At 36.4% G+C, this 11,691-nt stretch overlaps 1 protein-coding gene across 1 annotated transcript in view; it reads left to right on the top strand.

The window, feature by feature from the left end:
• Window positions 1-11,691, top strand: part of LOC118556276 (astrotactin-2-like) — a gene marked incomplete at its 3' end in the record, with an annotated part of 301,412 nt that overhangs the window by 248,559 nt on the left and 41,162 nt on the right. Inside the window, exon 7 of the mRNA XM_036129494.1 lies at window positions 3,226-3,393. Within this exon, the coding sequence (XP_035985387.1) occupies window positions 3,226-3,393 (168 nt within the window). The remainder of the gene's footprint in view (window positions 1-3,225; window positions 3,394-11,691) is intronic.

Raw genomic sequence — 11,691 nt, 5'->3', positions numbered from 1 at the left:
TGGCATCCAAGATAAAAAAAAAAAAGACAAGCATATGCACTGCAGATGTGAGTTAAGGCAACATTACACGGTAGTCTACATGTGCAATATACAGTCAGCATGCAGTCATAGCAAACAGACAAGTGCAGCAGGTAAACAAGCAAACCCTAATCAAACGGGCAAGCAGTGCTCATGAGTTAGAGCAGAGAAGGTAATGACAGCCAAGGAGGAAAAAAAATAACTTTTTACACATGATCCGGCATATAATGCATGAACGTTTTTATACAGCGTGTATGTTGGAGAAAGAATGAAAAAAGGCAGCTGTACAGACGGGTTATGAGGTCAGGCTTCACTAGGAATGGTAAGCAACACGAGAGTGGTGGGTACGCTATCAGACAAAGATAAACAGAACATATACTCAATAAAGCAAGTTTTATGGATGTAATTAAAATAGAAACTAGAAGCAGATATTGAAGAGCCAATAGAACAAATCTACATATCAATATAAAGTTAAATTAATCTGATAGAAGTTATTTTACTTGAAATCCAGTTACATCAAAGCTACACTCTAATAAGGCTTATACAGTGTTACAGAAATAAACCATATTTTCAATTTAAAAGTATAGTCTGTGTGTACTTTGGCAGATATTTATATTGACTAAAGGCCAAAAGAAGAAATTGTTAATTAAAGTCAAGCTGGAGCTCAGAACCTAATGAAGTTAATATTTGATCATAAATTGCATATTAATTACATATTAAGTATGTAGTAATAAAATATCAAGTAATTAAATAATGAGATTTATTTTATTTGTCAGAGTTACAGCGCATTAAGTAAAATATTGATTTAAATGTTCATGCATGTAATCTTTATTACATATATACACTGCATTCATAAAAATAAAATCAGACTTTAGTTCCTCTGTTCTCAATAGAACAGTAGGACCAAGTCTAAGAAAATAAAATGTGCACAGTAAAATAAACAAATCTCCTACTGCTTAAGTGTTTTCTTTTTATATCTGAGAGAAAAGAAGCCATAATGTTACAATAGGAACTCCACTGTGTGGGTGGAACACTTTAAGTTTATCTTTTCTCTCGGTGGAGGTGGAGGAGCTAAACTGTCTTCTTGCAAGAATGGGTATCAGTATGGCTGCCTGTATTCACTCTGACCCAGCGGATTGCTTTAAGAGTCGGCTCTGGAAAGCACATATCTTTCTCCTATTTTGTGGGGTAGTTTAATTTTTCAGAGCAGCAGCAACAAAATCCCTAAATTCTTGGAAAGTCTAAAGGCAATTTCTTTGACATTTCCCAATATTGCAACTAGAAATTGGGCCACATGTAATATGGAACCACAGCTTATATGTATGCTAAAACAAGAAATAGTAAAAGTTTCAGGTACCATGTTTAATACCAAAGTCAAATCTGTACTGCTATAACCACGCTATTTCATCTCTGGTCAAAGTTATAATTTGAGACCTACGAACAGGAACAATCCTGCAAAAAACTTTCATGCCCCTGTAACGTTTTCACAAATCTTAAAGGTGTGGCCTGCTTCTGAGTCATGCTTTTCTTCAGGAGAGAGAGAGAAGTGCATCAAAGTTGATGAAACAAAAAAACAACATGCTGAAAACATTGCAAATGACTTAAGACTGAGTAAATGTTTAATTTCCAGCACAACAGCAAGTCAAAGCATAAAGCTGGAGCTACAATGGCATATTTAGATTAAAGTACATCTATGTGAAAGAATGGCCCAGTCATACAACATCCAATTGAATTACAGATGCTCTGTATCCTGCCTAACTAAGCTTGAGCTATTTTATAAAAGAAAAGGGTAAATATCTCAGTCTCTTGATGCACAAAGTTTACAGAGATATATTTCTGAAAAGCTTTGCACCATTATTCATAACAAAAGGAAGTTCTCCAAAGCATTGACTCGTGGGGACTGAATCTAAATGCATGCTACATTTTACAGGTTTATTGTTGGGGGGAAAAAAACTAATACTAACCCTAACCCCATGTATACATTTCCTTCCTATTTATACTTATGTGTTGCCGTGTTATTGTCTATGGCATGAAATCCTTATAAACGTATTGGAGGTTAGGATTGTAACATGACCAAATGAGAAAAAGTTCAAGGGGTGTGAATACATTTGAAGGGGTCTGCCCAAGCAGATGCAAATGGATGAGAAGGCCTAAAACATTATTTTATTTGCTCTCCAAATGGAAACATTCTCAGTGTTGCGCATCTCCCTGCAGGAATTTTAACCTAAAGGCTCAGCCCCTAACTAGTTTTGTTAATGTGAACCATTTTAAAGCCATTTAAACTGCCAGAAACAGCACCGCCATTAAGTCTGTTTGGGTGCGTTATTGGCACCAAAATACTGGCAGCTGATTCTTTCAGTCCTGTGGGTTTGACTGTGGATCCGGTCCGGTGCATCCCACGGATGCTTTATCAGATGCTGATCTAGGGCATTTGGAGACGTAGTCAGAGACTTTGGCTCATTGCGCTATCCAACAAGCTGCTCCTCAGCGGTTTATGCAGTGTAACTGAATAGGCCACTGCTTTCAAGGAGTGTTATTGCAATGTAGAAGGTGTACTTTGTCTGCAGGAAAGAACTAGCACAACTGAAGGTGACAGTCATTAATCAAAAATGATCAAACCTAAGGTTCCCTATCTAAAGATTGTTTTTTTTAAACTGGATTCTATTTTTTTTTTATCTCGCTTGCCAGTGGTTTTAATTTTGTAGTTATTGACACTCTCAATACAGCTGCATAAGACTCTGTTAACTAGAGGGCTAAAGCACAATCTCCTCACAGCTCCCCGTGGAACTTAAACTCATTGGCGTCAATTAGGAATAGTCTTGTTCAGTGATCAGAGTTTAATGATTGGTCGGAGAGCTGTAAGAAAGAAAGGTAAGTCAGCGTCTTGGAGAATAGCATTTACTGATTGACTTGTGAATCCCTTTTATCCCATGTGCTGCAATTACCAAGGAAATACAATCAATACACACATTATGGGTCTTAATTTTCTGATTGAAATTCAGTCCAGTCAGGATGGGAAATAAAATTACAGTGAAAACAAAGGAATTACCTGCTTTCCCAATTGATTATTCAGTGGAATGTGGAACAAAGCTTTTAAACCACGCCAATCAATCTAGTTATCTCTGTTTCTTTAATTATTTGTTCCCTCAGTATGTTTTTTGCATGTTTGAAAGGATTTTCCTTGTCTGTTTGTTTTGTTTAATCCAGGAAGTAGTTTTGTGGTGAGCATGGGCAGCTTCCTGGATGTCTCCAATTGGCTAAATCCAGCTAAGCTAACGCTTTACTATCAGACCAATTCGTCAACTCAGTGGGTCCATGACTACTGTGGCCAAAGAACCACCGAGCCCTGTGAACAGATCTGTGACCAGGAAACAGGTTGGTTCACACAATACAACACACACTCATTAAATAGAAACACATACAAACACTGGGGTCTGCAAAATGTGTTTCACTTCCTTTTCCTACTCCCTAATTAGAGTACTTTTTTAGTGCATTGTCTATTGTTATGTGCTGGTATGATATTGTTCTTGTATAAAACCAAATTTTGACAGGAAATACAACAAAAATGTATTGTATTTTCTTTAAGACTGAATTGATGGAATTATTCCTACTGCTACTCAAATTTTATAATTTACACCTTTCACACCTTTGCTAATAATACCTATAAAATTCAATTTTGCTATTTTGATTTTGATGCATAAACTTAAGCAAAACCATTGGAAAAACACCCACCACATATAGCCGTCATCTGCAAGAGTGTGTATATATATATATATATATATATATATATATATATGTATATATATATATATATATATATATATATATATGTATATATATATATATATATATATATATATATATATATATATATATATATGTATATATATATATGTATATATATATATATATATATATATATATATATATATATATATATATGTATATATGTGTGAATATGTATATGTGTGTGTGTACACAGTTGAAATATAGAGACGTGGAAAAAAGATGCCTGTATTACTTATTACAGCTGGAGAATGTTCTGTTCTCTCCAGCACTATCTTTGCATCTCATTAAAAGTCTTTTAAACCTGTGATTAGTATAAACAAACTTTAGCATTTTTGAAACCGTAACATTTCAAGTTACTCTTTTCATTGTTGCCCCTTGATCCCGGCCACTGGCCCACGTCAAAAGAGCAGCAATGTAAATTCTAAGGACATGTTTTTAGTTTTTTGATGTTGTTCTCAGTTGAAGGCCAATGTCCTCTTTAGGTCCTGTCTCTATTCGTGGTACAGAAGCCAGACTCTAGCACGCACACTGAGTAAGCAGAACTCACGATGTCTTTTGCCCCGTCTCAGTAAATAACCACCGGCTGCAGTATGTACACATTCAGCACAGAACGCTTTGCACCTAGTGACATTAAAACCGTCCCAACAAAAGCTGAGCAGGCAGCTTGATGATATTTATCTTACCTTGAGTGGTCTGTTTCCCCAGTGTTTTCCTGCCCGACTGGATAAAATCTAAGCTCATTAGAATGGATTACATCTGTAATGTATGTGAAATTTATGTAACCCAAGTCAAGGACATGCTGAGGGCTGATGCATAATGTATTAGAAGCCCAGACACTCAGCCCAGTTGGTAGACACGACAATGCCAAAGATGGAATTGGCACATATGTGTTTGGAGATTCTGGATGTGTGCAGACACCAGTGCATCCAACTGCAGTTCATCAGTCCCTGTACGCTGCTGCAATGTGAAATCATTAAAGGTTGTAATTCAATTTTCAGTCATTTATCTAGACCCCACTGCGTTCAACATTTTCACTGTGTTGGTGCTGCTGTCCTCTTATCACTGTCCTTTTATGTCTCTTTTCATCTGTCCTTTTCAGGAGCTAGATTATTTAATCAGTAGTTTGTCTTAAGTATTTTGGTTGTCCTTAGTGAATAAACGTCCACAAAGGTGCCAAATTAAAGGTGCTCTTAAAAAAAGGATTTGTATTACAGAGCCTGTCCTCTTTATTGCTTGATGGCACACAGACAGGCACAATGAAACATATTTTACACATTTAACATAGTGATTAATGTTGTCATCCGTTACAGAGCGCTCCAAAAACATACACACTGGACATGTGTGTTGGACTGGAAAGAGGGAAATGTAATATTTGGCCCAGTTATTTTTTTGCTGAATAGTCAGAGTATTTAAAGCTTCTGTACATCCCAAAGAACACAGACATACACACACACACAACACACACACACACACACACACACACACACACACACACACACACACACACACACAAACTACGTAGATGCTACACCATTAACTGTAACATCAGGAAAATCAAATTGTTCATGAAAGTGCCTTGAAAAAGTACTCATACCTCAAGCTCCTTGTTTTTTTTCACATTTTGTCAAATTACAACATTGTATTTTATTGTGACAAATTAAGACATAGTGGTCAAAGTTAAGGCAAAGCAAAAGAAAATTGAGAAGTGCTTTTCAAGTACATTTTTGTGATTTAAAAATCCCCCTTTATGTTAGCCCCATTCAGATTGTAGTTCCAGAATGAACACACAACTGCAGACCCCCCACTCCTTTTATGGTTCACTTTCTCTTTTCACATTATTCAGGGCAATCTGCTAAAACCACAGTCCTTTGAGATTTCAGCACATAGTCCTGCGATTATGGAATCAAAGGGCTGTGGCTTGTAACTCGTAGCCTTCACCTGCAGAGGATTTTTTCCAGAGCTCGGATGTAAGACTGCATTTAGTGCTTTAAACGCGGCCAAGGTTGTTATGCACCATCCTTGGCATGTTATTGTGTGCATCAGATTAGACTGATTAGCATATTTCTCAGATTCGATTGACACTAAAGGATGATACATGTCTCTTTTCTGTGCGCACCCACGTCCTGAACAGCTGCTGTCGCTTTCTGCTTTTGTACAACGTCTTACTTTTTCTGCAGTCTTGAATTGCTCCTTGCAGCTCATAGTGGTTACAGGTTTATTACTACCTCCTGATATGGATCAGGGGTGTAATATTGGTGGGTCAATTTCAACCCCCAATTTCATGTCGGGACCTTTCAGCTGATTTCAGGCATTATAAATAATGTGTAGAACATGGAATGATGTTATCGAAAAAGGGCTTTGATACCCTTACATAAATTCAAGTGCATTCCAATGTCTTTTAATATTAGTAAGTAATAGTAGTAATCAGTAGTAACCTGTCTGCAATGTCATCTCAGTATAAACACAGGTGCTCTAATGAAGGCCTGAGAACTTTGTTAGAAAATATTGGTGATGAAACATAATCACAAAGACCAAGGACCACACAAGACAAGTCTAGCATAAAGTTGTAGGGATGTTTAAAGCAGATTTAGATTACGAAACATCCAAATATCCCAGGCTTTGATCAACTCATATTGCGCCGTTTAAGCCATCATTCAGAAATGACAGGAGGATGAGACACCTGCAATGAAATGGCTGTGTACCTAAACTGACAGTCAAGGCGAGGAGATCATTAGTCTGTGGCAAGACCTGACATTTGAAGATCACAGACAAAATGTGGAAAGGTTTAAAGGCTATGAATATTTTAAGAACTATGTACAGTCATTTACTTAATCCATTACAATGCAGTGGTCTTCCAGCTCCCTTCATAGTCATCCTTCATGTATTTCCTATTTGGTATAGTTGCAGATTGCTGTCTAAAATGTTCAGTACTGCACCCAATAAAAATACATACAGCCAATACTGCTTATTTTGGAGCAAATACTGGTGCAACAAAACATAATTATTTAGGTTTTTCACATGGTTGCATTAAAAAATGCTTCTAATAATTCATTTGTGTCTGTATTTTAACATGAATCTCAAAGTCCGTTGCACAAACTGTACTGTAGTTGCATTGGTTGACATTTAGACCTGTCAAGTCAGTCAGTTTTCTGCAGACATTCATTCTCTGGCCTCTATAATCACAAGCAGGGTCGTGTTCTGGTTGGTTCTGAACCTGCTTCTCTGTCATTTGCCCCTCCAATAATGCCTCATTGTCAAGCTCACTGACAGGCACTGCTGACTACCTGTCGCTGTATCACTGTGACTTGATCAATCCTCTGTGCCTTCACAGTCACTCCATGGCACACCTTCTAGCTTGGAGGTCATTATACAGGCATGATGCAATTGTTTCTGCTGTCTGCTCAAGCCCTGACTACCCAAAATAATGGAGAAATGATTGTCTGGATGCAAGAAAAGTGTCCCTGGAAATAGTTGATCAAGCAATTTACATTCGAATAGGCTGCATTTGTCAGCTATTTTACGCTTAATCTTAAAATTGGGGCATTTAAGATATTTAATTTCAAACAATTGATATAGTTACAATAATGGAACACAGTGAGGAAAAATGTTATATTCAAATGTCAAGTTTTATTGAAACTTGCAACCTATTTCATATAGTAAAAACTTTATGAAAACAGGTAAATGGAATCTTAATGTTAAGATCTTTTTTAAGCAAATGTTTTCATTGTACTTTATTGGACTGATTTCTAAAAGATTGGATTGATTTGGCTTGAGCTGGACATATTTATTTAGAATGAATAGGATAGAAATCTATTTAAATAACCTTGAATTTATATGGATTAAATTGTATTGTTGGATTAATAAGAATTAATTTAAAATGAACAGCTTTTTAACTGGGATACATTTTAGATGAATAATTTAAACTGTGATTTTGTTTTTTCTAAACTGGATCACATTGTATCATAATTAATAATTAACTGGACTATATTTAGTTAGAATACATTAGAATGAATTGGGTTGAAAGACTTGATTTGAACTGTAGATACAGTATTTAAAAATATATATATTATTAAGAATTGGCTGGGTGTTACTACATTTGATGCTAAATTTGCTTATATTAGTTTTATTTGGTTTATAAATTTTATCTCTTTCATTGTATTATACATGTTGAAATTGTGAAACACCGTGGTCAACATTATTTTTAAATGCACAATTAATTTTGACAGTGAATTTTGACATTCAATCTGAATTACCTGGATAGAATTGGATCATAGCTAATGGAATATACTTTTGTTAAGTCTTCTCTGAATAGCCTCATGTCGTCTTGTATTGGGACTATACAAAAGTCTTAATAATTCTCAAACTTGTGACATTTTGTCCTTCAAACTGGCCATTGTTCAGTTTTGTGTGCAGTTTCCCACAAGCCATGCAGGGGACACAGCCAGCAGGTGGAAGAAGGTGCTCTGTCAGATGAGACCAGACTGAGCTTTTGGCCAAATGCAAATCATTGTGTGGGCAAGAAAAGTAACAATACCTCGAACAAGCCATCCCCACAGTGAAACACAGTGATGCCAGTGCCATGCTGTTGGGATACTTCTCTTCGCTAGGAATAAAAATGATGATTAGAGTTGAAATTCAGTGAAATCCTGGAATCAGACCTGTAGGAGCTTTAAAAAAGCTTGAGACTGATGTGGAGGTTCACTTTCCTGCAAAACACCCTAACATACAACTAGAAATGCAATGAATATTATCTGAATAATATGCTTTAAATCAGACTAGAATCATGTGTTGGATTGGCCAGACTGGTCCAAGTCCAGTTGTTAATCAATTTCACTCTCTGGCAAGAAAATTGGTATTAGCAATTAGCAATTTACATGGAAGAATTGTCAAAAGTATATATGCCAAGCTTGCATTGATATGCCCTATAGACTTGCACGTCCAATTACAACATACAATGGTTTTATTAAGTAACTGCTCAGGTGAGCTGGATTCAGATGCACCCTACATTTCTTAGATTTCTATTTTTTTTGCAATAAAAAAAAATGGAATCTATGTTTAATTGTTACAATACATTACTGGCTGCATGTGACAGATTGTCAAGATATGTAAGGGGTATGAATACTTTTGGAAGGCACTACACATATAAAACTGAAGTGATGTAAACAACAGTTTTAGCTGACCACTCAACATATAGTGTACATGTGTGCCCAAATGCGCACACTCTTCGCAGCAAAACACTTTTATTAAATCTGCCCAAGGTCTTCAAGAAGAATGACTTCTCCTTCTGGAAATATCATTACAAGCACATATTGTCATCCGTTCAACAATAAATCTTTTCTCTTCCAACACCATGAACCTTGAAATGTGAAAATCATCCACGGAGCAAGAGAGAGATACAGAAATTATTACGGTGACGAACATCATTTTCAGCATGATGTGAAACGGAGTTGCTTTGTGCTCTCGATTGATTGCCTCTGTTTAACTGCTTTGGCCTCTTAATTTAGAACAGAGGAATGGTTGAAGTGAGGGACTGGAGAAAGGAGCTCAAACAAAAATACTGGTCTTATTGGAAATAATACACTAGTCTGGATAAAGTATCCCACTTTTCCTGTGCATACTATCTGGGTATGTGTTTTCCTAGAATGTTAGATGCTCTGGATGAGCACAATTTTACACAGCATTGCTCATCTAATGGTGATTTGCAATCACAGGTGATTATCTCTAAATTAGACCTAGAATAAGTTCTAACCAGGCGGCCATATCTTTTAAGAGTCCCTAAATTACCAGTGTTATGCAAGCCTCTGAAACATGCACCTTGCCTATTTATAAACCAGGGAATGAAAATAGCTAACAGGAAACAGTAATATTTGTTTTATGAAGGGCTGAAAAGAAAATTAACCACTTAAAAAACAGCTTTCAATCAAGTTATTCCAATTCTAAACTGGGCACAGAATGGAACTCAGTGCACCGTTTTTTTATTGCCTTTGCTGATGCCTGCCTGCCTCTGATAATTAGAGAAGTGAATGGCCCAATCGGATGTAGTGTCCCTATGAATAAAAACAAATTTCTTTCACACACATTACAGTCTGCTAAAGTTGAAGCTGAATTTTTGTGATTTTGGAAAGGGACCCAATCCAGATAAGTACATGTTGTTAAAACATTGTGCTGCCCTTGGATCTACCTCAAAATCATCCTAATTATCTAAAGTGAACGATTCAGTTCAAATGGCTGCATGCATTTGCTACTGTCCTAAAAAAGGAGTGCAGTTGTCAGAGTACATGACCAGCTAGTTATTGTCAAATCTGTTTTTTATTTTTGGTCCGGGGAAGGCGTTTCTTTTGCATAACTCCGCTGTAAGAATACGTTTTAACCTCCTGTCACATTTATTTGGCTTATTAGAGCTCTGCTAACAAAATGAGCTTTGCTTCTCAACCACAATATCATTTTTATGCACCTGAACAGCACGTTTTCATGCAAAGAGATTGACACGTCACACACATGTTCCTGACTTTGTTTAAAGGTTAACTCTGGTGGCTGAGTAATCAGCCAGGCATAAATCTTCTTGTTAATTGCTTGATCCCAACTTAAATGTGTTTGCAGTGAAGAAAGAGCTGCACTTCGCTGATTACTTGCTAGGTCTATTTCAAATTAGAGCAGGAATGTGCTTCTAGGCTAGTGCATCTCGTCTGAAACAAAGTGGAGAGATGTATGGAACAGGTCGTTTGGCAGCTTCCTGCCTACACATAGGGTTGTGAAAACATGTACTTTTAAACGTACACTCAGCTCAGCTGCTATGTACCGTGGTGACAAAAAAAAGTACACCCCCTTAATTCCAAGTGTTTTATGCATTCTGCATGTATCTAAGGTTTTTACCAGTTTTTACCAGATTTTCAATTTAATAAATCAATGAGATAGCGGGTTTTTACACATGATGTTTTAGTTAAACAACTGCAGAACCTTGTAAAGACCAGATCATTTGTATGATAAAACTCAAGAATTCAAGAAGGATGTGTGTCTCTTTACAAACTCTATAACAATAGCCATACAATAATGATAACCATATCTGCAATTATTAAAGAAATGTATCTGAAGCAAACTTGATACTTTTCATAGTGGTGTAAGTGTATCTCATGTAAGTGTATCTCTTGCATTCATTCTACAAGGGTACTGAGTAGCTGTAAATACAAAACGTATTGTGCATTCTCTATCCCTTTTATTGTCTAAAATGTTAGCAATACCTAATATATATTTAATATTTAAAATATTAGTGTAAATGTTGTAAAATTTACTCACAAATTGTGTACAATAATATGTTTTTTCCTCTTGTCATGTCCAACTTCATTGCAAGCAGAATGGTGATCTGGCTGCGGTAGTGATGCCAAACATATTTGTGTTACCAAGGGAGGCTTCATACCTATAAATCCTTGATACCCAAACCTCGATGAATAATTTTATTGCTGTTAAAGTAAGAGAAATGACAAAGACAAAGAATTTATACAGTATAAACAAAAATGACTGAACCTGACAAACCAGGTGCTAGAAAAACTAAAATGCTCTTCCGGCCACCATGGGGAACCGGGAAAAGACAACCACGAGCACCTGCAAAAGACATAACTAACAAAGAAAAAACTAAAACAACAGAGACAGCAACAGCAACAAGGAAATGGAACTACACTGTGGATGCTGATGGAGAGAACTGCAAGGCAACCCAGCTACTGTATTATGAGTGCATAAATGTGTGTGTGTGAACATGCAAAATATGTGGCGTAGGCCTTATATGAAACGTGCTCAGTGAAGGGTGCGGAGGGCCATTGCCAGCAATGATAAGTTAATTAAATGCAGAGGTCAAACTTTATTGGAATTTATGTTGCAATGACAAATAAA

Source organism: Fundulus heteroclitus, unplaced genomic scaffold (assembly GCF_011125445.2).
Source record: "Fundulus heteroclitus isolate FHET01 unplaced genomic scaffold, MU-UCD_Fhet_4.1 scaffold_177, whole genome shotgun sequence".
In the NCBI taxonomy this organism is placed as follows: Eukaryota; Metazoa; Chordata; class Actinopteri; order Cyprinodontiformes; family Fundulidae; genus Fundulus; species Fundulus heteroclitus.
Note: the sequence above shows the minus strand (reverse complement) of the source record. Positions and strands in the feature narration are given on the sequence as shown.